The sequence below is a fragment of the Martes martes genome (assembly GCF_963455335.1).
Source record: "Martes martes genome assembly, chromosome: 15".
Taxonomy (NCBI): domain Eukaryota; kingdom Metazoa; phylum Chordata; class Mammalia; order Carnivora; family Mustelidae; genus Martes; species Martes martes.
Genome location: NC_137903.1, coordinates 68,384,163 through 68,410,644, shown reverse-complemented (window position 1 = coordinate 68,410,644; position 26,482 = coordinate 68,384,163). Strand labels below are relative to the sequence as shown.

The window sequence follows — 26,482 nt, the reverse complement described above, 5'->3', positions numbered from 1 at the left end:
CTCTGTCAAATAAATTAGTAGAATCTTAAAAAAACAAAAAAAAGAAGCAAAACTTCTCTCACTCTCTCTCTTTTTATGTAAAGATTTTGGTTATTCAGTTGTCAGAGGGAGATAGCACCAGCAGGGGACGCCGGGCGGAGGGAGCGGCAGGCCCCCTGCTCAGCGAGGGGCCCGACTGGGGACTGGATCCCTGGGCCCCGGGACCATGACCTGAGTGGAAGGCAGACGCTTAATGACTGAGCCGCCCAGGCGCCCCAAGAAGCAAAACTTTTCACTGAGCAAGTCGTTTTGGCTTCTACGTCGGTCCTAGCATCAGCATTTCTAGCAATGTGGAGGGAGAAGAAAAATTGAGAAAACGGGCCTGGGTTACCCGACATTAGAGCGAGCAGTGACTGGAGAAAGTTTGCTTCATGTGACTAAGTTCAGCCGCTGACAAACGTCTCATGTTGGTCTGAGTCTACGGATAAATGGTTTTGAAAGTATTCACCACCACCAGTGACGAAATTTCACTGCAGCTTTGGTTACTTTCAGTGAACCACAGAGACCCACTGTGGATTAGAGTGGTAGCGCGTGCGCATGCGCGAGCGGGGGCGGGGCGGAGAGAGCCGGAGGAGGAGGAAGCACAGAGGGCGGTGCGGTGTGATTTGCCTCCTCACCGCAGCTCCTCCGGCTCCAGCAGTGGTGCAGCCGTTGTCAGTACTCTTCCCGTGGCTTTGTGCTGCTTTGTGAAACGCAGTCCCAGACTGTTGCTCCTTTTCACTGGGATGGATTCTGGGAGAGTAAGGATTCTCCTTCACAGCTGATACTAGGAAATGAATGGATATCACTTATTTAACCCAGTATCTGTGCTTCTGGGAATTTGCCTAAAGAAATGACTGGACAGCTGCACAGAAATATACAGAAAGGATGTTTCCTGCAGTCTTGGTAATACTTCCTTCTCCCCCATTAAAATGATCTAAATGTCCATCAGTAGGAGATGAGTTAAATACATTTTGTTACATGCATTTAAGAGATTCTCCATGGTCGTTAAAAATGATAGAATTCTATGTTTGTGGACCTGCAATATGTTCATGGATATTTCAGGAGAAAAGAGAAGAGGCTAAGGACCAGTATCTATCATCTACCTCCCTCCCTCCCTATCTGCCTCCCTCCTTCCCTCCCTAACTACCTACCTACCTCCCTAACTACCTCCCTCCCTCCCTCCCTATCTACCTCCCTCCCTCCCTCCCTCCCTCCCCCCTCCCTCTCTCCCTCCCTATCTACCTCCCTAACTACCTCCCTCCCTCCCTACCTATCTACCTATCTATCTACCTACCTATCTACCTACCTATCTATCTACCTATCTATCTACCAACTTATCTACCTACCTCCCTACCTCCCTATCTACCTACCTACCTATCTTCTTACCTACCTACCTACCTACCTACCTATCATCTGTCTGTCTCCCAAATGCATAGGAAATATTCTGAAAAGAATGACATTGAAGTATGTCTGGGCATCTCTGGATAGTAGAATTTTAGATGATTTTAATTTAATTTTAACTTCTCATTTCTGTTTTCCAAAAATTTTCTAGAATTAATATTCATTAAACTGACATATAGTAAGAAAACAAAAATAAATAGTCCATATAACTTTATCCTTGTTTCTAGAAATAACATTTCCACAGTGCAGCCATTCCTAACTAACTAGAACTGACATAAAGTGTTCTTCAAACAGTATCTAGTCTAAACATGGAACCGAGATGGGTCCACCTTAACGGGAAGGTTATACTTGCTCTGATGAATTTTATGCTCCTGAGTCAAAGATCAGTTGACTATATTTGTGTGGATCTATTTCTGGGCTCTCTATTTTGCTCTCCTGATAGAATGATCTGTTCTTTTGCGAATGCCACATTGTCTGGATTAGTGTAGTCATGGAATTTTCAGGAATTGTTACAGCAGCTATCCTAGAGAGTGTGACCCATGCACTATCCAAGACTCCAACTTCTGCCTCTGAAAAGTGTTGTACGCAGTCCCATAGTGCAATTTGGGAATTATTCCGGGCTAAAACATGTTCTGTTGTTTGCAACGAAGAACTCACGTGGAGAGAATAACGTTCCATAGATAGCCAGCGTATGCTTCTGATGGGAAGTTGTCAAATGTAGTTATCTCTTTGCTAGTCTTCTTTTAAGGTACTATGTAATGCAAGAAAGAAATGACAGACTAAGTGTCTAAGTCTTGGCTAACTACGTGGTACTAGGAATCATCCAACTTTGCCGAATCTCTGTTTATTCTTTTGGAAATGGGGATAATTTCTGTCTCATAAGGTTGTTTTGGAGGCGCAGGAGAGGGCTTGCTGTTGTTGCCCAAGTCATGTCGCGACAGAACGGTGGACGTAAATGTGCTAGAATTCTGCAGATTTCCCACATTGCTTTATAGTTGTTCATCTTTGCTCTGACTGTCACTGCCCCCTGCTAAGGAGGTGACAGACTAGGCATTGGTTTCATGGTGTGACCCAACACTGTGATTTGTTTCCACACTGGTAAAGACGGTGGACTGGCTGTGTTTAACGTCTCTCGTAGCCCCCATACCCTTTGGCTTCCCCCTTGTGTTCTTTGTCATGCTGGCACAATAGCAGGGTGCAGTGGCTGGATCTGAGTTAAACGGAACAGAGCTTCGGTGTTTAGTTCTTAGAAGAAAGAATAAAATGACAACAAAAGTTAGCTTGTATTTATTTATTCAATCAGTAAATACTTATTTTATTCCTATAGTAGGTGCTGAGGGTTCAGTAGTGAGACAGATTCTGAGCTCTTACGGGCATCGTATTCTAGTAGAGAGAGAACGATGTGCAGAATACACATAAAAGCATGTCACATGGTGATGGCAAGAGGTAGGAGTTAAAATAAAGCAGGTGACGGGAGATCTTGGGAATGGGGTGGGGGAGCTACTCTGTGTGGGGCGCTTATGGTGGGCCTCTGAGAAGACAGCTTTGGACCCATTTCATTCTATAGCCGACCTCGGGGCCCTATTCAGATTCAGTCTGGAGTGCGTATCTCTCAGGGTAATGCGTGCGGCCTTGGAATCCTGCTGGCTTCCGCGCCATACGCTATCGGACGTGCCGCTAACACTGTACAAGCTGATTGAGACTGTCATCGTCACTCTGCTCTGTCCAAAAAAATCAGAAAAATGTTCAATAAAGACTAAAATAAAAAGTCATTTTGGCTAATTAGATAATCAGGAAATCACACTCATTATTCCACCATAAAGAGCTCTTGGATTTGTGACTGATCCTTTGGGATCAGATGAAGATGTCCCCAAGCTTGAGGTTAGAGGTGTCTGGAGACATGCGTCCTTCTTCCTGTTAATGTTTCAGATATGGGGAGAAGACCAGGTACCGGGAAGCAGAGATTCACAGGTTTGGCTGACTCCAAAAAATCAGCCATTTATTATTCATAAAAATTAAATCATAACCTCTGATGAAAACCATACGCTGCTTCTTTGTCAATGGGCCTCTCTGGCCAACCTGGCCCCAGGTCCAGTCTTTGTGATGGCTTCAGTGTCCGCCTTTTGAGTATAATCGCTGCCGTTTGTGGAGTCCCTGTTATGATCCAGAAACGTTGCATGTTCTGATTCTAATTCTGATGTCAGCGAAGCGGAGAGGATTGTGATTCTCCTTCATGTAACACATCTTGCAGTGGCCGATCCGAAATAAGGATGAGGTCTTCTGACCCGGTTTGATGGCTCCTGGTTCCCAGTGCAGTGTGTGGCTTCTCAAGGAGAGGCTCCTTCAGATGACTGCGGCCACCGGGGTTGGGCCTCTGTGCTGGGCGGTGCACGCTTCTTTCCAGGTGAGTTTGAGTAACGTCCAATTAAGGAAATCTGGAGATGCCTTGAATTCTGCACCACTGAGGATTTTAAGTTCATGGCAGATTTTATGGCCAAAATGACAGTTTTCTGAAAAACAAAAACGAAAACCAAGCAACTTAGCTTATTGACTTTAATTTCCTGGCCAAGTGGTTAATTTGGTGTCATAGAGACAAGTACCTTTCTTCTTTCCAGCCTTGCCTTTCCTGGATGGCTGGTTGCTCCGACTCTATGGCTTGCTCAGGGAAGATTCCACACCAACCTGTGGACCATGAACAATGTAATGGAGATTTTTTTATGCCACTCGTGTGTGCTGGTCAGTGTGCAACATTTCCTGTGTCACCTAGAGCGTGCGGACTCCTGGCCCTGAATAGTACATGTCTATGTAGGGCAGAGCGGTGGTTTCTAACCTGCTGGTTGCTACAACCCTTTTAGAAATTTCTTTGAGTTCTTTTTTGGTGGTTGTGTACCTTTTATCAGGAAACTAAGGCAGATATGAACTCACCCAGTGAGAAAGTTCCTGCCTATTAATACCATGTACTTTCACTAACAAAGAATACATAAAATAGCTACAAATGATACCGAAGCTTGAGATGTCAGGAGCTAGTTCGTACTAGATTTCATCCTTGCCCTGTCAGCCTGACCATGAACTTGGTAACTTGGCAGAATTTTCGTAAATGTTTTGGAGTACTTCTTTAGTCTTTTTTCCCCCTTCTCTGTATTTTTTTTTTAGGATTTTATTTATTTATTTGACAGACAGAGATCACAAGCAGGCAGAGAGGCAGGCAGAGGGAGGAGGAAGCAGGCTCCCCGCGGAGCAGGGAGCCCGATGCCGGGCTCGACCCCCGGACCCTGAGATCATGACCTGAGCCGAAGGCAGAAGCTTAACCCACTGAGCCACCCAGGCACCCCTTCTCTGTATGTCTTATATAGTTGATATTCTATTGAACATAACTGGTTTTAATTATGCATACAAGTCAGAGATGCATACTTTTCCTATAAAGCTAAAGGCAGCAAATATCTTAGGCTTTAGTACCGTGCAACTCATCGACTCTGCTATCATAGTTTGCAAACAGCCATCGATGATACACAAGCAAATGGGCATCGATGTGTTCCAATAAAACTTTATTTACAAAGCATGAGATGGGTGTGTTGTGCTGAACCCTGGGTTATGCTACTGAGGTAAACTTACTGTTAATAATATCTGTCACTTACAGGTAACATCTATCTAGCATAGTTCATTAGATGTCACTAACTAAAAAAACAACTTCAGTAACTCAAATTATTAATTTTATAGGTTTGACTGTTTACTCAAAATCCAAGGTAGGGAAATAGCTATTTTTATTCTATGTAATTCTGTGTTTTGGAGTGAAAAAATTATCTTCACCCAGTATCTCATGTAAAATTTAAAGAAATAACCCATCATGTGAAAGCTAAGCAATCCCTTACTAGTGATTTCTGGAAGTAACCAGCATCAGTTACTGCGTTAACTGGTGACTGAATAAGATACTTTTTGTAAATTGTGAGAAAAGGCTGTACAATTTTACTGGAAAATAAGCAGAAGCAGGGTAGTAATCAGGGAGAAAAGTACCACAGAGCCAAGATTTGTCCGCAGGTTGGGGAATTCAACTGAAAAATGTATAATTCAGTTGGATTTCCATCTAGTGTCAAGTTCTCTGTCTCCACCTGTGTTGAATTCACCATCAAAGTATCTCCAACCCCTCCACCTCCTGGGCAGGCTCTAGCTAGGACACCTCTATGTGTCACGTGGTGACAGTCTATGACATCATGTAGCAGCCATAGTTGAGTGTTAATGCCCGAGAGTGAGGCTCTATGCCTTATTTACACCAGGATTAATTGTGGCTCCTGGACATTCCATGTTCCATTTCTTGTCATTGATCAGACTGCTATATGCCATAGCACTTGTCATGTTGCAATGGATTATGATATGTATCTGTATGTATAGAGCGAGAGATCACTTGCCAGAACACGACTCATGCCCCGCTCTTTTCTTTTCTCCTGTTTCTAAGACAGTATCTTACACATAGTAGAACTATCTTGAATGAATAAATAACTTCATGAGTGAGTGATTTTAATGGTGGGATTTTAGATATATGTCAGAATGATGGGAGAATTGCTTTGGGTCAGGTGAACTTTTGGTGGCAACTCAAAAATCAAAGTATGTTTATTTACTTATTTTCACAGCACTCACTGGCAGCACCAGCCAAACTTCTCAGAAACTCCTGGGAACACGCGCAGGCTACTCCCTCATTACATATTAGTGCACGCTCTTTCTCTCTCTCTCTCTCTCTCTTCTCTTCTCTTCTCTTTAACTATCCTGAACCTAAAGATAAAAATGTATCCACAAACTGTGTAATTTTCTTAATGTCATTTTCCTAATTGCATTATTGTTTTATAGACTGCCGTCTAATTTACATGGAAAAAGAGAAAGAACATGGTTACAAATTAGACTTGTAATTTTGTGTTATCTGAGTATTTTGTTGACATAATATTACAGTTTCCACCATATTTCCATGAGGTTGATGGAGGTTAACATGGGAGCACTGAGTCACTGAAAGGCCTGAATGAATGGCTGATTCCTCAAAGCTAGTTTGTGGTAGGACCTCTCCTGATATTCACAGCGTAGAGTTTATTTTACTCCCTTTTCAGTGGTATTTCTTTGTGATAAGTCACCCGCATAAGTAAGGAACACATAGTAGAAGTAATAGTAGGTAGTGTTCTGTTCATTATTGACTTGGTGAGAGTCCCTAAAGAAAGTGTCAGAACTACAAGGTACTTTCCCATCATAGAAAACTCCTAATCCAGGTCTCAGACAAGATAAGAAAACTAAAATGTTTTATCTATATTTTTAAGCCGAGGTTTTCTGTTCACAAAGATATTCTTGAGGTTTGCAGGGAGTATGTGTCGTTCCTGTTAGAAATTAGAACTTCATAAATATAAATATAGCTAGGATCCTTACCTTTTATATATAAGTAGCATTGCAATAATCAGAAAATTTAGTAGAAAAATTGTTGTAATAAATAAGACCAATAAAAAAGAAAGGTACAAACATTTCAATGGAAATGGACAAAAATAGAAGGTAATTCATAAATCGTTATCCTCACTAGTGGTCAAAGCAGTTAAAACTGAAAAGCAATAAGATATAATCTTTAACCTTTCAGGCATAAGTTTGCAGTGGCGAAAATGGTTGATGAAACCTGGTGTTAGTGGATTTGGGAGAATAGGTACTTTCATGCTTTGCCAGTGGGAGTATATATCAGCTCCTAGTTTGACCTTGCCTTTTTTTTTTTTAAGATTTTATTTATTTATTTGACAGAGAAAGAGATCACAAATAGGCAGAGAGGCAGGCAGAGAGAGAGGGGGAAGCAGGCTCCCTGCTGAGCAGAGAGCCAGATTCGGGGCTTGATCCCAGGACCCTGAGATCATGACCTGAGCCAAAGGCCGAGGCTTAACCCACTGAGCCACCCAGGAGCCCCTTTGACCTTGTTTCAAATTGCAGTTTCATATGTTATACATAAATACCCATACATTGACTTTCATGTAACAAATTTGCCTTTGTAGACCCGTGGACAAGCAATGACCATTGAGAGTCATCTTATGCAGCCCAAATTTGCCAGCCAGCTTCATTTTTATATATTCAACCTTTGCACTACTTCATAAGAAAGCAGAATGTATGAAAGTAAGAGACCATCTTGTACCAATTTCCAGGAGGGAATTTATGACAAAGAGATACATGGAAAAGTATACAAAGTTTGAAAACATGTATATTCTCCTTGCTGTGTGGTCTAGGGTTAAAAAAAAAAATAAAAAGAAAGAAAAGGAAATAATCCAGAGATTAGCAGTAGGGGAGTAGTTGTGCATCAGAGAATTTCTCACTGGCTGAAAGTTGGCTTTGGAATATGGCAGACCTGAGTTTGAATCTTCACTCTATTATCACTCAGCTTTGTAATTGTGAGTGAATTACTTAAGCTCTCCTAGCCATCATTTGATCATCTATAGTATGTAAATAATAACTCTACTCAATTCATTATGTTGCTTTAGCGATTAAATGGGCTAATGCCCTTAAGTGCTTAGCCCCAAACCTCACACACTGCAAATGTACAGTGAATCTTCAGCCATCGAATGTTATAGAAAGATGGTAAAGGGATATAATATACACAGGCATATCTTACTTAGAATGGTGTTTGGAGGAAGGTCCATCAACTGTGAATAAATTGTTATGTCTGGGCAGTGGGATTTAGGTGAATTTTTCTTTCTTTTTTAACTTTTCTATAGTGTCTGATTATTTTTTTACAACAATTATACTATTTTTATCAGAAAAAATATATAACAAAGCTATTTAATTTTGGGGGGTAAACTAAGTATAATTTAAGAGATGTTGTACTGTTTTAAAGAAAACAATAGTCATCGTAATCTTTCCTTTATTTTTGTCCTTTAAAAAGTGGAATCTTGTGGCTCCATTGGATTAATCCCAGCTGCGTGGCTGCGCCAGGACGCGCGAGGCCTTGATCTCTGTTCTTTCCAGGCGCAGATCTAGATGACATCTTTCAGATGCAGCCCCATCTCCCTCTCCATCCTTGTGTCTGAATGGGACCAGATAATTAGTTGGTGCCCACGAAACGGGACCAAAGAACATGTAGGACTTCCACGTCAAAGTAGTCAAGAGTAGTCTTTTGTCCGTGGTCTTTTGTTCCTGGTCTCGCCCCTGAAAGAAGAGGACTTCCAGGCCCTTAAGGGCTGGTTTTGCCCAAAGGTGGAAGCAGTTTACGTTCCTGAAACACCTTTTGGAGGAGGACCTCTGAGAGAGACAACTGACCAGGGACTTCTGCGTTGATTTTTGTGTGAGTGAATAGTAAACTTTTTCAATGTGATGCCACTGAGAGTTCGAGCTCATTGGTCTAATCTGAGTTATACTGTTAAATGTCACCCTCTTTGGTCTGTATATGACCCTCTTTTATTCGATCAGTTGAACAGTGTAATGTACCACCACTGATCTATCCCCAGTGTAAAGACTTGAATGTCCCAAATAACTTGTATCTTTGTGCTCCTTCCTTTTGATATTATCTAATTACGTACTTACTCCTGTATCTAGATCTATCTATATACTAGGAGTAGAGTTTCTGGAGCCACATAGTATGCAGATGTTTAGTTTTACATAAACTGCTTTTCTAAGTTTTGTGCCAATTTCTAAGGCCACGAGTAATAAATGTTGATTATTACAGTAATCAACATAGAATGGTGTGAGTCAAGGATACCCAAATTGCTAACGGAACAGACTAGAGAATTTAGAACAGATGCACTTATACATGGACCTCTGACATATGACAGTAGTGTTGGAAAAGGAGAAATTATTCCATAACCAGAGCTAGAAAATCCAGTTATCCAAAGAGAAAAAAAATGCATTTGTATCTCTATCTCACGTCACATACAGATGTGATTTTCACATCACATACAGATGTGATTTTCCTCCAGAAAGGTGGAAAATTTAAGTGCCAAATACAAGACTTTAAAACTTTTAGTAGGGGTCAGTCTTTCTGACTTTGGGGAAGGGAAAGATTTATCAAGGTGCAAAAAACAACAGCCATATAATAAAACATTGATAAATCTGATTACATTATAATTAGTATTTTTTGTTTGTTTGTTTGTTATCAAAGACATGGCAAAGAGAGTGAAAAGACAAGCTACAAACTAGGAGAAAATATTTGCAACACCTGCAGTTGACAAAGAATTAGTATGGTGAATACATAAAGAATTGTTACATACTGATACTAAAATGACAAACTACTCAAACATGGACCATTACACAAACATGCATTCTACAGAAGACTTTCTTGTGGATTATCTGTTATGTATGATGAAATACAAATTTTTTTCCAGATAAATCAAAATATTTAGACTAAAAAGTAAAAAGATATATTGTATTTCCATATTTGTGCCCTTCATACTTATATCTTTTTCCCTCAAAAATGAATGCTTTCCTTCAAAAATGGATTCTACCCTCCCACTGTGTGGTCACACATATATAAGTGGAACTGATGTTCCGGAGTACTAGACTTTGCAAGTATAAATGTTTATATTTGCTTGTGCTTGCATACTCTTATGAATTTACACTTATTCTGAATATATTAACCCAGCACCTTCTCTGCATCAGGCATTGCCCTAGACTCTGAGGAATGAAAAAGACAAAAAATTTCTGGAAGGAGATAGAAAATATTAAAAATCAGCAAGTAAGTTATATGGTTATATTACATGGTGCTAAGTACTGTGCATGGAAATAGAGCAGCAAGGAGAGATCAAATGATACCAGAATTGGTACGTGAGTGCAGTTTTCACTTGGGTCGTCAGGAAAAGCTATAATGAGAAAGCAATGGGGGTGAGTTATGCTTACGTCTGTGGGATGAGAATATCAGGCAGAATAAACAGCAAGTGAAAAGGCTCAGAGGTAGGAGCCTGGCTGACATGTCTGAGAAATAGCAAAGGGGTCATTGTGACTGCAGTGGAGAGATGAGGGAGGAAGAGTAGCAGGAGATGATGTTAGAGAATGAGTGAGAGGAAGGCACAGGTCATGGAAGCATTTGTAAACCCTTGTAAGGACTTTGGGGTGCATATACATATATTTATAATTTTATATCCTCTTGATGAATTGACCCCTTTTTCCTTATATAGTCACCTTCTTTGCCTCTTATTACAGTTTTTGACTTGAAGTCTCTTTTGTCTAAGTATAGTTACCTCCGCCGTCTTTTGGTTTCCAGTTGCGTGGGCCATCTTCTTTCATCCTCTTACTCTGAGCTGATATGTATTCTTAAAGCTGAGGTGAGGCAGCACATAGCTGGGGAGTTTTTTAAAAATCCATTCAGTCACTCTACGCCTTTTAATTTGAGAATTTAATCCATTTACATTTAAAGAAATTATTGATAGGTAAGGACTTATCAATGCCAACTTTTTTTTTTCCTGGTTGTTTTGTATTCCCTTTGTTTCTTTCCTCCTCTCTTTCTGTATTTCTTTTTCTTTTCTTTTCTTTCTCTTTTTAAAATAGGTTCCACACCCAGCATGGAGCCCAGTGTGGGGCTTGAACTGAGATAAAGACCTGAGCTGAGCTTAAGAGTCAGACACTTAACTGACTGAGCCACCCAGGGGCCCCTCTTTCTGTATTTCTTTGTGAGTTAATGATTTTTCTTATCACCAGCGACTCTAGTCATGCTTCGTAAAAGCTGGAGGTAACTAATTCATTCTGAGAGTTTAAGACATTCCAGTTCCATATGCTAAGTCATTATTCAGCCATTGGTCAAATTGTCTATTTGATTGAAAAGACAAGACAAAACCACATGCACAACTCCTGGCTTTGTGTTTGTAGATGGTTAATATTCACTTACTGTACCATCACCCTTAATTTGGTCTTTTAAAAATAATTCATTTAAACTTAAAAAAATTCGTTTATTCAAAAACTATTTGGTGAATGTACTACTGCACGCAGACATTCTTCTAATGCCAGGGACCCGGTGAAGACCGAGATCCCCGCTCTCAAGGAGCCTGCCATATAATGGGAGAGGCAGAAATACAACAGAGTTTGGCAATAACATAAGATCAGAGATAAGATAGAACAGTGGTGGAGACGTACCGCCGAGGGAGCACAGAGGATGGCACAACTTAATTTTATCTAGAGGACTCAGGAAAACTTATAGGAAGGGGAGCAGTTTATAGAAGCAGTATGTGGGGGGTGTCAGAGACGATAGGGTATTTGGTCGAGCACATACATGTTTGTTGAGACGGGGGGTTTGGGAGCGTGTGTGAGGGGTGGAAAGTGAGCTAAAAGGAAAAGCTGTGTTAGATCCTGAACAACCTTGCATAGGACAATAAGAAATTTGAAATAAATTCTGTAGGCAATGGAAATTAGCAAAGAGGTTCTCAGTAGGGAAATAACATGATTAGATTAAGGCATCAGAACAATTACTCTGGCAATACTGTGGGTAAAATAGGAAAGGGAGGAGAACCGACACTGGGAAAGCAGTTGGTCTACTGCAGCGGTCCTAACAAGGGATGATGAGGGCCTGCCTAGAGCAGCTGGAAAGAGAAGAACAGGCCTACTGAAGAGCTGCTTAGGTGGTTTACTTAGTACGGCTTCGTTGAGGATGACATATGAGTGGGTAGCACTGAGTCGAAGATGACCCCAGTTTCCGTGTTTGGAAACTGGATAGAAAATAGTGTATTTCTCCATGTCAGGGAACAAGAGGAGGAAAAGTATTCTGAGTGGAAAGTTGTGTTCAGATGTTAAGGACCGATGGTGTAGCCAGGTAGAGATAACTAAAAAGCCACGCTGAGGTCCAGAGTGAAGTCTGGCTGGAAAATTAAATGCCATTAATGATAAATCTCTTAGAGATTAGCCTATAATTTTCATGGAAGTATAGGAATTCATTTTTGTTTCCCTAACAGCCGTGGTAAAACCTGTTGGCGACACATATGTTGAATAAGAATATGAGTCTCATGTACCCAGTGGCTGTGGCAAACCTTTGAGCCACTTGTACAAACACATATTTAATAAATACGTGTTATAGAGACCTGTGAAAACAAAATCAGATAAAACAACAACAAACCGAGTGCCGGGAAGATGCAGCGGATACGGTCGGACCCCGCTGCGAGACTGCGAGTCAAAACTACATTTGGATGAGACTATGTGGTAACATGTAGCAAGAAATAAGAGAGGGTCATGGGGCGCCTGGGGGGCTCCATCTTTAAGTGTCTGCCTTCAGCTCAGGTCATGATCCCGGGGTCCTGGGATCGAGCCCCGCATCGGGCCCCCTGCTCAGCGGGGAGCCTGCTTCTCCCTCCCCCACTCCTCTGCTTGTGTTCCCTCTCTCACTGTGTCTCTCTCTGTCAAATAAATCAAATTTAAAAAATAAATAAAAGAGGACCATATGAGTTTGCCAAGTGATCCAACTTCTGGCTATTGAAGGGAAATGATTCAGTATATATTAATGAAAACTTATCTTATGTGATCTACAGAATAGTGTTACAGGGGAACAGGTTAATGGGTATGTGCATGGAGTTGCTCAGATGAGAACCATGAAGGCTACGAAGAGTGCGGGGAGATAGTTACACTGATGCTGAAACCGTATTTACAGTTGTCACAAGTGCCCAAACACGTGTCTACCAAGAGAGATTGACTGCAAAAACATTTAAAAATGAAGACTGTGGGGCGCCTGGGTGGCTCAGTAGGTTAAGCCTCTGCCTTCGGCTCAGGTCATGGTCTCAGGATCCTGGGATCGAGCCCCGCATCGGGCTCTCTGCTCAGCGGGGAACCTGCTTCCCCCTTACTCTCTGCCTGCCTCTCTGTCTACTTGTGATCTCTCTCTCTCTGTCGAATATAAAAAAAAAAACTTTAAAAAAATGAAAACTGTCAGAATGATATGATTAGGTAATTTTCTCCCTTTTTTTTTTTTCAAAATAAAGCTCCTGTGAGGACAACTTTTCAAAGATTTTTATTTTTTTAAAAGATTTTATATTTATTCATGTGAGAGAGAGAGAGAGAGCATGTGCACAAGAAGAGCGGAGGGTCAGAGGTAGACGGAGAGGCAGACCCCACTGATCAGCGAGCCTGGCGTGGGGCTTGGTCTCAGAACCCTGGGATCATGATCTGAGCCCTAACCAACTGAGCCCCCCAGATGCCCCTCAAAGGTTTTTAAAAGGTATATACTAAGTTGCAATAAAGCAAACATGTGCATTACACATGCTCCAAACCCTTATTTAACTGTTTCTTCAGTACGGATATTGGGGGGTCTAAGAAAATGGGAGTCACTTAAGTGAGATTTAAAAAGATTGCTGAGAAGTTCACAGTGGCGGCAGTGTCCCTGTGCCCCCCCCAAAAACCCAGCTGGTCTGGATGGCATGAGGGCGTCTTGAGCCGTGGTGGTGGCATCCTCACGTCACAGCGGACGGGACACGGGACACGTGGGGGAGGAGGACCACAGTGACCACCGCGCGCATTTCCTCACACTGTCCCCGTGGTGGGTCGTGGTCTGACGTGGCCCGGGGCGCGCCTGCAGTGGGAGATTTGAATTTCGGCTGGTGGGCGGTGGGACAGCCGCGCTCCTCTACGCTCCCGTTTGGTTTCATCGACACCTCGACCACAGCAGCGGGGGCAGAGGCCACAAGGCGCGAGGTGAAGTGTGAGCGGAGGCAAAGGAACTTACGTTAGAGAAAAAAGCATCTCCGCGGCGCAGACTTTCCGCGGCCCCGCGCCCGCCCCGGAGGCCCCTGTCACCGCCGGAAGCGCGCCGACCCCCGGGCGCATAAAGGGGCCCCGCGAGCGCCGTCCCTCGCCTGCTCCTCGCGCAGCTCCGCGCCGCCTCAGCCATGAGGCCGCTCCTCCTGGCCCTGCTCGGCGTCTGCGTCCTCTGCGACCGCCCCGCGGACGGTAAGCCGGGCGGTCCTGTCCGGGCGGTCCTGTCCGGGCGGTCCTGTCCGGGCGGTCCTGTCCGGGCGGGCGGGCGGGCGGGCGGGCGGGCGCGCGTCCCGGCTTCCACTCGGGCTTTGACTGCCGCGGGCGGCTTTTTCCGGGGGGCGAGCCGCTGACTGCCCGCGAGCAAAGTGGGAGTGAAAACCGAGTCCAGGGGGCTTTATGGATCCTGCAGACAGACAGAACTTGCTTACGGTCTGGCTCCTACTTTTCATAGTTACGTGATTTGGGGTACATTTCTCTGGACCTATACTTACTTAGAAGTTGAACATAATGACAGATACTCTCACCTGGGATTAAAAGGAAAAAAAAAAAATCCCAACAGTTTAGGAATACTTATCGAATTTCCTCACTAGTAATAATTTTTTTTTTTTAAAGATTTTATTTATTTATTCGACAGACAGAGATCGCAAGTAGGCAGAGAGGCAGGCAGAGAGAGAGGAGGAAGCAGGCTCCCTGCCAAGCAGAGAGCCCGATGCGGGGCTGGATCCCAGGACCCTGGGATCATGTCCTGAGCCGAAGGCAGAGGCTTTAACCCACTGAGCCACCCAGGTGCCCCACTAGTAATAATTTTTTAAAAGATTTTATTTATTCACTTGACAGAGAGAGAGAGGGTGAGAGAGGGAACACAAGCAGGGGGAGTGGAAGAGGGGAAGCAGGCTTCCCTCTGAGCAGGGAGCCCGACGCGGGGCTCCATCCCGGGACCCTGAGATCCTGACCCGAGATGAAGGCAGACACTTAACGACTGAGCCACCCAGGCGTCCCAGTGATAATTTCTTGATTAATGTGAGCTGTGGAATGGTGGTGATGATTATTTGTGCCCTTGTAGTTTTTGCCTATTTAATATCAATCTTGATAAATTCACAAAGTTTTTGGAAGTTTAGTCACAATGTGGGGACGAGTTAGAGGTTTTATATTCTGAAGAGAATCAATAATTCTATTGAAAAGAATGATTGGGAGCTCATGCCTTCATACCCAAGGAGATCAATATTACCTTCGAGTATATGGGAGAGTCTGTTATTACGGCTATGAACATTGTTCCCATTAATGACAAACTTCTTTAATTTATAAGAGACCATATGTTAGGTGCTAACAAATAGACCAGTGGCTCATACACATTCAGATAAACCTGCCAGGACACCCACATGAGACAGCTCTACTGAGCCTCACCTGACTGTTCTACACATATTGTCTTAAAGGATCATTTTTTTCCTCCAACTGATTGAAGTATAGTTCTCCTTGTGGCTCTGGCAATAAGAGAGAATATCTCTCAAGTACAACCAGTGTTTCAGTTAACTCTCCTTTCAACCTCCTAGTTTATAGCCTTACTTCTTAGACTAGGATATCTGAGTCTGATCGTGGATCCCTATGGGTGTCCATGAATAGAGGTGGCAGGTCTGGAATTCCCTGACATTGTGGGCAAAGTAAGTACTGATGAAACCAGCTTTAAGGCTAGTCAGTGAGGCCAAATATTGCAATGTGGCTGCCATCTTGCCAAGACAAAAAGTCTGCTGTTTGGTGGAAACGCAGGCATGGGTGGGGACAGTGACCCTCTGTTGGAGACAGAGGAGGGCTGCAGACAGGTGGGTCCCTTCCCAAGCTTCCTCCCTGAATGACCTCTGTACGTGCCCCTGGGGCTTAGCCTCTACGCACGCCTGCAAAGCAATGTCTGCTCCGACTCCGCTTTGCAACGGGCGTGGAGGCGATGTCCTCCCCGAGAGCACTGCTGGGGATAAGGCGGCTTGGGGCTTTGGAGTCTAGTGGGATTCCCTGGGTCCTGGAGTCCACGTTGGGTACTTCTCAGAGAAAAATATTGTTTCCTAAGTAATGAGAGAAATACAAGAAAGGATCCCTGTCTTTCACCGGGCTCGGAGACAGCCCAGCATTAAACATAAATTGGCAAAGACGGGGGCAAAGGATGTGTGGACGGGTCACTGGGAACGCCGGAAAGCAGAGTCGGCGAGGGGCACAGCTAGCTGACAAATACCTCGTATATAGTTTCATGTTTAAAAGAAGTCTGGTATTGGGATGCCAGGGGGGCTCAGTTGGTTAAGCAGTTGCCTTCGGCTCAGGTCATGATCTCAGCGTCCCGGGATCGAGTCCCACATCGGGCTCCTTGCTCGGCGGGGAGCCTGCTTCTCCCTCTGCCTCTGCCTGCCACTCTGCCTGCCTGTGCTCACTCTCTCTGACAAATAAATAAGTAAAATCTTAAAAAAAAAAAAACCTAAGAAAGTCTGGTATCAGCAACAGCGTAGATCAAACTTGGTCTGCACCAACTATTCCTTAGATGCTTTTAGCATCATTTCCCTGAGAGACAAATACCATTTTACTTAGGAGAAAACCAGCGCTTAGAAACCTTGGTTACGTTCCACCAAACCTCTAATATCATCAGCTCTCCCAAGGTATTTGCTCTTCTCCAAGGCGAGACTGCTCTCTGAGCTGAAGTCTAGAAATCCTTGGGGGGGGGGGCGTGGATTTCTATTGAGGATGGAGAGTTTAAGAACTACATCCTTTATGGAACTTACACCTTCACATTTACAATAACATGTGCTTCTCCCCACATTTAACGTTGCCTTCCCCAAATCACTCTCCACCACATCACTCTCTTGTTATTTTGTTCTTAGCACCGTCGCATTCGTGCTGTTTGAAAAGATCATTTATGGTTTGTCTGCTCGGCTTTCTTTGCCAGGTGTGGGGAGTGAAGTCCTGGAAAAGAGCTTCTGTGTGAGTCTCACGACCAAGAGACTGCCCGTCAAAAACATCAAGACCTACACTATCAAGGAGGGCCCCATGAGAGCAGTAATGTGAGTTTGTGTCCCCAGAGCCTGGGCTGGATGGGACCCGGTGTGGAGAAACACTGCCCTCCTCAGGAAGGCGGCGTGGGGGAGACCTCAAGGGACCCGGCCGCCCCTTTGCTCTTCCGATGAACCATGGCTTCCTGTAGCACCAAATCACAATTACTGGAAACATTTGACAGTCGAATAAGGAGTGTTAAACTCCTTTCCGATTTGGTTTAGCAGAAGACTCTGACTGGGATGGACAACTATGGTGCTCAGTTCGGAGGGTTAGGGCTGGAGATGGCTGGTTTGGCCGCACCGGTGTGGGAGGCTTCTCCACCCTTCCTTCCCCTCCTCCTCCCTTCCCTGTCCTTAGGGTGTGCTAGAGTAAAGTGGAGTAAAGTAAAGTAAAGTAGAGTAAAGTAGAATAAAGTGTTTCATCACATACCGTATCTCAAGGAAGTGTGTGAAAAACTAGCCTCCCTAGTGCCATTCTCTTTCCAGGATCTCATTTTCAGAATAGCAGCTCTTCCCAACACATAATTGCAATTTTACCCAAAGAAATTAAAGAAAGAAATCACCTTTGTCCAGAAAACAAGATGAATGTGTTTAGATGTGAAAAGGAAGAGAAATGTAATAACTGAACTAGGTGACCTCCAATGTCCAGTGTAGTTACAGCCGTTGGTAGCTTGGATGGACTAAGGTGTCTGAGAATTATGCTGAACAAAGGAGCTGGGTATTTCCTGGACGTATTTCTCTTTTGTGTTCAAATAGAAGGGTTTTCATTTCTGGTGTCAAGGTTTGGAGAACAGTTTCTGCATGAAATCTCTCGTATCTGGTCTGATCTTAACTCCCGGTTCCAGGGCGTGGGGATGTGACTAACTCTGTCTTTTCCTTGCCTGGCAGCTTTATTACCAGACGTGGCCTTAAAGTCTGTGCTGACCCACAAGCTGACTGGGTGAAAAAGGCAGTGGAGGGCATGGACAGATCCGCCAGAAGGAACATGAAACAGACCAGGCCTACGGGAGCCCAGTATTCCGCCAATACAGCCGTGACCCTGACCTCGTAGTGGCTTTCTGGCCGCTCACTTCACCAGCCAGCCAGCTCATTGCCCTTTATAAAAGTCCTGGACTAATTCGATTATATTCACTTTTTATAAAAGTGCTGCGTGAGCCACCTTATTTTCTTGTATTGTTATTTTTCATGTCTTTCATATCCACTTAGATGTTTCATTAATAAATATTTATTATTAAGAATAATCTCAAAGCCTATTCACTACATATTGGGAAAGGTAACACATCATTTATGTTCTGTCTCTCTCCTAACTGTACCTTCCTTTGATGGTATTGATGATGGGAGAGATTTTGGCCGGTGTTTACCAGAGATGAAACCTATATAGTCATCATTCTTAGGTTCCAGCTTGCAAGTGACAATGGTGACAGGTGACAAGTGACAATTGTGACAATGGCAACAATTTAAGATCTATTTCAACCTGTCTTCATAATAGAGTTCTATTTATGCAATAGGGGAGAAAGAAGCCAACTGTCATTGCGTTTCCGTTCTGGGGGTCCCCCCTGAAAAGTGGCTTCACTCACGTTTGATCTCTAGCAAATTCTCTTCCCTCTCTGTGTTTCTTTTCATTTCCTAAGAAAGGACACAAACACAGGGCTTGTCAGTTCTCTGATTTGTCAAGGTAGCAAACGTTAGGCTTTCGGTGAAAAGATGTTTTATTCAAAGAATAGTCAGTGTTCTTTGAAGCGGACAATGACCTTGCTGCCTGTCTGTGACGTCTGTAATCGTCACTGCTTTATCTGGGTGTGCTTGTCTGTCGGTCCTCTCACCTCAAACCCTGTCCACCCAGAACTTTCTTGAATGTGATCACAGCTTGCATTAAAGTTTTAGTCAAGTGTTCATCTAGACGTTCAATAGCCCAGATGCATGCTCCGCTGTATTTTCATTAAATTGCCAATTTGATTCATGTTTATGCCTCTACTGTCCAAGTAGGCCGCGCTGCACACATCCGGTTCTGACTCTAACTAGTGAGGACTAACCGTGCCTCGATCATCTCGAGGGAAGAGCGAGTACTTACTACTCTCTGGTCACCAATATCAAATGCTTTCAGAGATGAACTGAGGGCAGCTGGCTGGGATCTGCTCACCACTAGTCCCCGTGAGTGGAAGCATTAGAAAGCTGCTTCCTAGCAAAGGTGGGCTCATCTGTCCTTTCCCGCCTCTGTTTGCCCACGATAATTTTCAAAGCTGGTCTTGAAGGAAAAACACTAAGAAGAAAATACTTGCTTTATGAGGGATGACACATGGCATAGTCATAGGAGAGGAAGGGAAGGGATTCTGGACTGAGGTGTGTAACTGAATTCCCAAGTGTGTCCCAGACCCTAGAGGTTTCCATGAGATAATAATGATGTGACAAATGGAAGACTGCGGGTATGCACATCTCGTTAACTTACCATATTATCTCGGGCTGCTGTATGATGTCAAGGGATTTCAGCCAAGTGGTGTACGTAACTTTGAACTAATTGACTGGATTTTTTGAATTTGTTTGTGTGGGACCTGAGTTTGGTAGCTGGTGGTTTTTTGGATTTCAATTCAATTTGAAGAAATAATGTAAGAAGAGGAGATCTCAGAATATTATTTTCTTTTTCTAGGGACCGCCACCACTCTTTGTGCTCTGATGACATCTTGTACTAACATTTACTCTAAAATGTATCAGTTTGTACTGAACTTGCTCATTTGCCTTTCTGTGTCCTCCCCTCCCCTTCCCCACAATTAGACTGGAAACTGCTCGTATGTATTATTCAGAGCCCAGGATAGAACTGTAGGGCATCAGTTAATATCTGTTGGATGAATGGAGGAAGAACACATGTTCCCTTATTTCCTTCATTCTATGTTTACTCTTTTGTAGTTCTAAAATTATATTTAACTCAAAATAAACTAAAAAAAAAAAAGATTTTTTAGGGGCACCTGGGTGGCTCCATCGTTAATCCTCTGCCTTTGGCTCAGGTCATGATCCCAGGGTCCTGGGATCGAGCCCTGCATCGGGCTCTCTGCTCAGCAGCGAGTCTGCTTCCTCCTCTCCCTCTCCCCTGCTTGTGTTCCCTCTCTCGCTCTCTCTCTGTGTCAAAAAAATAAATAAAATCTTAAAAAAAGATTTTATTTATTTATTTTATTTATTTATTTGACACAGGGAGAGAGATGGAGAGAAGGGGGCAGTGGCAGGGGGAGAAGCAGGCTCCCTTCTGAGCAAAGAGTCTGATTTGGGGCTCAATTCCAGGACCCCGGGATCATGACCTGAGCGGAAGGCAGAGGCTTAGCTGACTGAGCCACCCAGGAACCCTCAAAATAAACTTTTTTTTTTTTTAAAGGATGTTCAGTTCAGCAAACCTTTTGGGGTACTTTCTGCAGGGCCTGCACTGTGTTAAGCTCTGGATATATCAAGGTAAGTGAAACAGCCTTTCTGCCCTGCGGAACTCACAGTCTTGTGGGTATGCACCGCAGGGCTTAGAACAGGAAGTCATAAAAACAGGTTCAGGAAACAGAGATAGCGAAAAGAGAGTGGTTATCTTGGGAATGGACTCTGAAAGGATTTTTGACTTTACATATAATTATGAATTATTACTTATTAAAAATGCCTGGAAGATTCACCTTTGGTGGGTTTGAGGAAAGATGTTGTTACGTGTTTGTCTCTGCACTAGGACCTTCCTCGCTGTGATTATAATATTTGTGCAGTATTTTATGCTTCTCTAGGTATCTGGGGTAAGAACGCCGGGAGTCTAAAGCCGTCGCTGTAACTGAATTGCTGAGATAAAGGAGCCGCGCGGGGCCTGAACGTCTTGGCTAAGAGCGCGGAGCTCCGGAGACACGGGCCCGGCCTCAGACATCGACTTTCCGTGCGTCCCCGCCTCGGGAGGGACAGTGGCTGCAGGGTCTCCCCGGCGCGGGGGTGACAGATCTCCGGGCAAGGCCACAACCTAAGTCTCAGAGCTTTTAAGGTAAATTCGAAGGATTTGAAGACCCAAACTAGCGCTTCCGTTTCACTTTTTCCTACGTAATTATTTTTCAAACGTTTTTAATTTGTCAAAATAACCCACGGACGTGGTCAGACGTTTCAATACACAGAAGGACCGCTGAGGAGCCCCGTCCCCTGCCCCGATCGTTGTCCTTTCCGTCCTCCTCCTCCTAGACACCCGCTTTCCTCCGTGAATGTTTGTCGAGGGTCTGCCCTGCGCCGGGACCGGGGTGTAGCAGGGGCAGGACAGGGTCCCTCCTGTCACCTGTCACCTGTCACCAGGCTTCCCCGGCGGCACAACGTGTCCTCCGTCTCCTCCTCCGGATTCTTTCGTCGCCCCGACCCGCAGACGCTCGTGCCGGACGCGCGCCGTCGGGGCGCCCGGCCGGCACCCAGGGAGGAGCCCGTTTGGAACCCAGAAGGCTCCGGCGCCCGCCGCGCAAGAGGAGCCGCGGCCGTGAAAACGCCCGCAGGCCAGGGAGGGTTAAGGACCGAGGGAGGCACGAAGCGAGGGTCAGAGAGCAACGGGGCGCGGAAAAGCGGGCGCAGAGCGGGAGACGGTCCCAGGGCCTCTCCCGCGAGAGCAGGCGCGCGCGGCGGGACAGGACCCGGTCGCCAGGGGCGAAGCTAAGGCGGACCGTGGGGGGGGGGGGGGCTGGACCTGGCCACTTTTGAACTTGGCCCGGCCTGGCGTGTGACACGTTTTCCCTTTCGCTCTGGGCCTTTCCTTTTTGACGAGCGCGCGGGTCAGCGACGCCCGATCGCCAGACTCCGGGGGCGGCTCCGGTCACGCCAGACGCCCCAGGCCAGCGGGCTTCGTTCCAGACTCGGCCGTGGGGACCCAGGGCCGGGGTGGGGACCAGGGCCGGGGCGGGGACGACTGCGCTTGCGGAATCACCTTATCGCCCGCGTTGCTTATCGGCTCAGACTGGATCTGTGGGACCAAGATGGGTCGACCACCGAGAGGAAGGAGGCGGCAGGGTCGAGCAGCAGCAAACGGGGTATCCGCAGGCTCTAGAGGGCCACAGACCGAGCCTTTCCTGCTTCACTCGGTGGCCTGCGTCTTGCTGAGCACCCGCAGAGCGCAAGGGACGCAGGGTCTGGGCCGCTGTTACGGAGCCGGTGATCTGGGGGGCGGAACACGCAGCCCCCAAACGTGGACATTCCCGACAGCGCAGCCAGGCCCCCTCCCCTGGAGAGCTCTGTGAGGCCCCGGCCTGCGTGACCGCCCTGCCAAGCGCCCGCTCAGCCCCCGGACCTGGCTCGGTGGGTGCCCACTGCGCTCTGAAATGCCAATTACTTCTCTTCGTTTCTTGTCTTCCTTGGTGGTTGGGGTAAGGACCGTGAATTCGGTTTCTCCGTGTCGAGGGCCTGGCACAGCCCCGGGGGCGTCACAGTCTTGCAGTAAGGTTTTGTGGCATATGCGCGGAGTCGTCTTCGTCTGCCCCAGAGTCACCGTGAAAGGCTGTAGGCAGGCGGGAGAGGGGTTGCAAGGGCCCCGGGGGAGCCGGGAAAGGCTCTGCAGGACGGGGACACAGGGACTGCGCCTTTGAACCCCAGAAGCTTTCCAGGAGGCGAAGTCAGAGGCGGTGCCCCTGCAGGGGAGGCGGGGCACGTGAGTCGAGGGACGCTTCTCCTCTTGGGCACGTCTGGGGTGGAGACTCAGGGTCACGGAGGCCGGGGGGGCTGGGGCCAGACGGAGAAGACCCAGGCGCCCCGGGAAAGGGTGGGACGTTAAACCGAGCTCGGGCCGGTCTGGGCTGGGGTAGCAGCCTCGGGGGGGGGGCGCCGACGAGGGTGGGGCTGGAGGGCCGGGGAGGCGACGGCCGCCCCGGGCCAGGCTGGAGGAGGCGGTGGCTGGCGTGGGATGGGAGCGAGGGGCCGGGGCAGGACCGGCCGGTTAGCCGCGCGGCGGGGGGAAGCGAGGCTGCCCGGAGGCGCCCCGCGTGGACGACTGGGTGAGTCCGACTGTTCAGATTTTCGTCCAACGTCTGGTGCGGTTCCTCAGGGACCCCGGAGAAGGAGGAGAAAACCCGTGCGTCGGAGGAGGGGGGAGGGGACGGGGGAGGGGGAGGGGGAGGGGGAGGGGACGGAGGAGGGGGGAGGGGACGGAGGGGGAGGGGACGGAGGAGGGGGGAGGGGACGGAGGGGGGAGGGGACGGAGGGGGGAGGGGACGAGGGACGTGGAGAGGAGAGGACGCGGCAGCCGCGGCGCTCGGGCCGCCCGACGGAGCCCGAGCCGCGTCCGCGTTCCCTCCCGACAGTGTCTGCGCCGGGCGGAGCGCACGCGACACGGCCCGTCCGGGAAGCCCCGCGCCCCTGGGGAGGCGAAGGTCCGCGGCCGGAACACCGTACCGGGGGCCACCGCGGCTGTTTCGGGAGGGATTTGTCACTCGGCCGCGGGAGGCGGAGGGGAGCGGGGAGGGGAGTCCATCCCGGGGGAGGGGGGGACGAGGAAGGGTCTCGAGTGGGGACGGGAGGGGCGGCGGGCGGAGGCCGAGGGCGGTTCTCCTCTCGCTCGGGGGCTTGAGCCAAAACCCGGGCCGCGCGGCTGCGGCGCGGGGACAGAGGCGGGAGCGGGACTCGCCGCCGAGACACAGCCGCCCCCCCGCCCCCCCCCCCCGAGAGGCTCCGGGCCCGGCCAAGCGCCGCGGGTCAGCGTCCGTCACGCCGGCCGCCCGGAGGACTCGCGGGGGCTGAGCCTCTGCTTCCTTCCCAGACGCGCGGCTCCCCCCACCGGGGCGGGATGCGGGACGGGAGGGAGGGAGGGGATGCGGGATGCGGGATGCGGGACGAGGTTCCGGGGGGCGCGTCCCGTCCCAGACCACGGAGCACAAGCCCCACGGCCGGGTCGACGTGGCTGGATCGGAGCCGCCAAGCCCATGGGAGGGACGACTGGCCTCCGTGGCCCTGAAGACCGGCCGGAGGAGGCCGCGGGGCAAGTCAGGCGCGAGGGGCCTCGTGGGACCCCCCCCCCCTTCTCGCTCTCGGGTCCGGAGCCTCAGCTCCGTCTGGGTTTGCACACGAGCGTTACCGCTCACCGCCCAGGCGAGCTCGGGACACTTTCCCAATTTCCGTGAGCCTCGGTTGTCCCATGTGTAAACCTGGGGTAATAACAGTGCGGAAGAGTATTGTGAGGGTCGACGCGGTTAAAACAGGGCTTGGCACAACGCGAAGGCTCCATAAATGGTAGCTTTTATTACCCCAGTGGGTGGGTGGAGAACGTTATGCTAAAATGGAAGGAAGACGGAGAGCGATGACACGTGGGGGTGTACAAGGTTTCCTGGAAGCTGACACCCACTGGTCGAGGCCTCTACAGCCATCATTTAGGCAAAACTGCATTTAATTTTCCATATTTTCTTAATAATTGCATCTAATCATACAGTGTTCTATGGAGTACTTGTACCAGGAGAATCTTTTTTTTTTTTTTTTTTAAAGAGACTACGGTCAAATGCGTTTGGGAAACGATCATACCGTCCCCTGTCCTCTTGGAGAATCACGGCTACAGCTTCTCCGGGTCTCCGAGAAGGGGCTGTGACAGAGGCGACTGACAAACGCCACTTACCTCGCTGTGTCCTCAAGTGGACCTGGAACCAATCTCCTCTCCACACACCGTTTACTAACAGCGCAGGAACACCTACGGAACAGAAACTCAGCATGACCTGGGAGGTCAAACATCTGCTTAGGTCCATAATGTTGAAAGCACAAAGCTACAACCCACTAGAGCATCGCCACAACCAGAAAGAGGAATCTCGTCCAGGTCTGCTTGCTTCTCGTCTCTGTAACCTGGTGGAGGCGACAGTGCTGCTTCGGAAAGGTCTGTTATCGGGAGTGTGTGCACGTGTGTGTACGTGTGTGTGTGTACGTGTGTGTGTGCATGTGCTCACGCGCATCTGAAGTGCTGAGTCTTTGTTTCCTTTGTGTTGTCATTGACCAGGGACTGCCCGAAGTTCCCACTTACCACCCCTCGCTGAATATCTACTATGAATGAGATGTCACACTAAGTATTTCGGGGCCAAAGGGGAGTCCTTGAAGGTTCTGAACTTGCCTCTCTCAGTGGCTTTGTGTGTGCCCTTCGTTACGCCTGGCGAGCGACACTCTGCCTCCACTTTCCTTCTCCAGTCTCGACTGTCCCTCTCAGACGCCACCGCCTCTAAGAAACCGCTCCTGCCCTTCCCGCTGGATCTCATCCGTGGCTTCTCTAAACCTCCAGGCTTTTCTTACACCCTTCATTTTACTCTGCCCCAAATTGTAGATATTTGTAAACTTTGTAATCCCTCAAAAAATCGGAAGTTCTTGGCAGCAGGGACTGTGTCTCATTCATCCCTGTACTTCCTGCAGTCCCGACAGCAGGGCTCTCCCGTAGTCTGTGCTCAATATACAGATGCGGAATTGGAACGGTTAAAAGGAACACAAGGTCCCTGTCACCTGAGCTGTTCAGATCACATCTGTGGGTAATACTTGCACGGGAGGACATAATGACAACAGAAGATAGAGGTGACTGGTCGTTGCCTCGTTAATGGAATGGACTGACTCAGCGCCGGTTGACTGGTAGTGGCTGCCTGGCTTTCTGTATTGGATGAGACTGTGAGGCTGTTTCTTGGCTAGTGGGTGGAGCGCTGTGGTCAGTTATTGGTGTCTTCCTTGGGTTATGAGCTGCCTGGTGGCATTCGGATGGCGTGGGACCCGGTATGGTCAGCAGTGCCTGGCGCTGAGCAGAAGCAGGCTACTCTGGCTGTGGGAGCCGCCTCCAGGCTTGCGCCGTGCAGACAGGTGTTTCAGAGGGGCCGTGAAAGAGAAGGAGGATTTACAAACCACTGAGGAGCAGCAATATAAAAAAATGAAGGTGTGGTTGGGTAAGAAATCAAGATTTTTTTTTTGATTGCTTCATTAATTTGCCTCTTCTAGTAGACTCTAAATGTTCTGAAGTCAAAGCCCATTTTTGCCCTACTCATGGTTGCACACCAGTCTCCGGAGGAGTGTCCGGCACCATGTCAGCCCTTGGCGAGTATATGCTAAATGAGTAGGGCGGGTGGCCAGGACAGTTACGATGACGGGGGGACACATGTCATATGCTTTATCTTGCAGTCACTTGGAAGAGTTGGTATTATTTGGGGGACAACCGGAGTGCCATGGGGATGTCAGTGGTACTGGAGGGCTGTAGCTCACAGCTAATGAAGGTGATTCACTTCGACCCATTGCCCAGGACTGACCTTGTCACTGCGTCACACACCCGCACCCGCACCAGGAGGAAATTGAAGTCTCAACAAAGTGTGGATGTCGAGACACATTTCTGGGGCTGCTCAGCTGAGGGGGAATATTCTGGTGCCTCAGATTCCCAGGGAAAGAGCAGAGTCTCTCCTGTC

General features: G+C 47.4%; 1 protein-coding gene across 1 annotated transcript; it reads left to right on the top strand.

The window, feature by feature from the left end:
* The first annotated feature begins 12,874 nt into the window (after positions 1-12,874).
* XCL1 (X-C motif chemokine ligand 1) lies at positions 12,875-18,350 on the top strand. The gene is made up of 3 exons (XM_080824617.1): positions 12,875-14,274; positions 17,006-17,120; positions 18,000-18,350. The coding sequence occupies exons 1-3, from the start codon at positions 14,214-14,216 to the stop codon at positions 18,160-18,162; spliced, it is 339 nt and encodes a 112-aa protein (XP_080680743.1). The 5' UTR covers positions 12,875-14,213; the 3' UTR covers positions 18,163-18,350.
* The last annotated feature ends 8,132 nt before the right edge of the window (positions 18,351-26,482 follow it).

Coding starts and splice junctions, on each gene's coding strand:
- XCL1 (XM_080824617.1), top strand. CDS start 14,214: ATGAGGCCGCTCCTCCTGGCCCTGCTCGGCGTCTGCGTCCTCTGCGAC. Junction 14,275..17,005: donor CTGCGACCGCCCCGCGGACG/GTAAGCCGGGCG, acceptor TTTCTTTGCCAG/GTGTGGGGAGTGAAGTCCTG. Junction 17,121..17,999: donor GGCCCCATGAGAGCAGTAAT/GTGAGTTTGTGT, acceptor CTTGCCTGGCAG/CTTTATTACCAGACGTGGCC.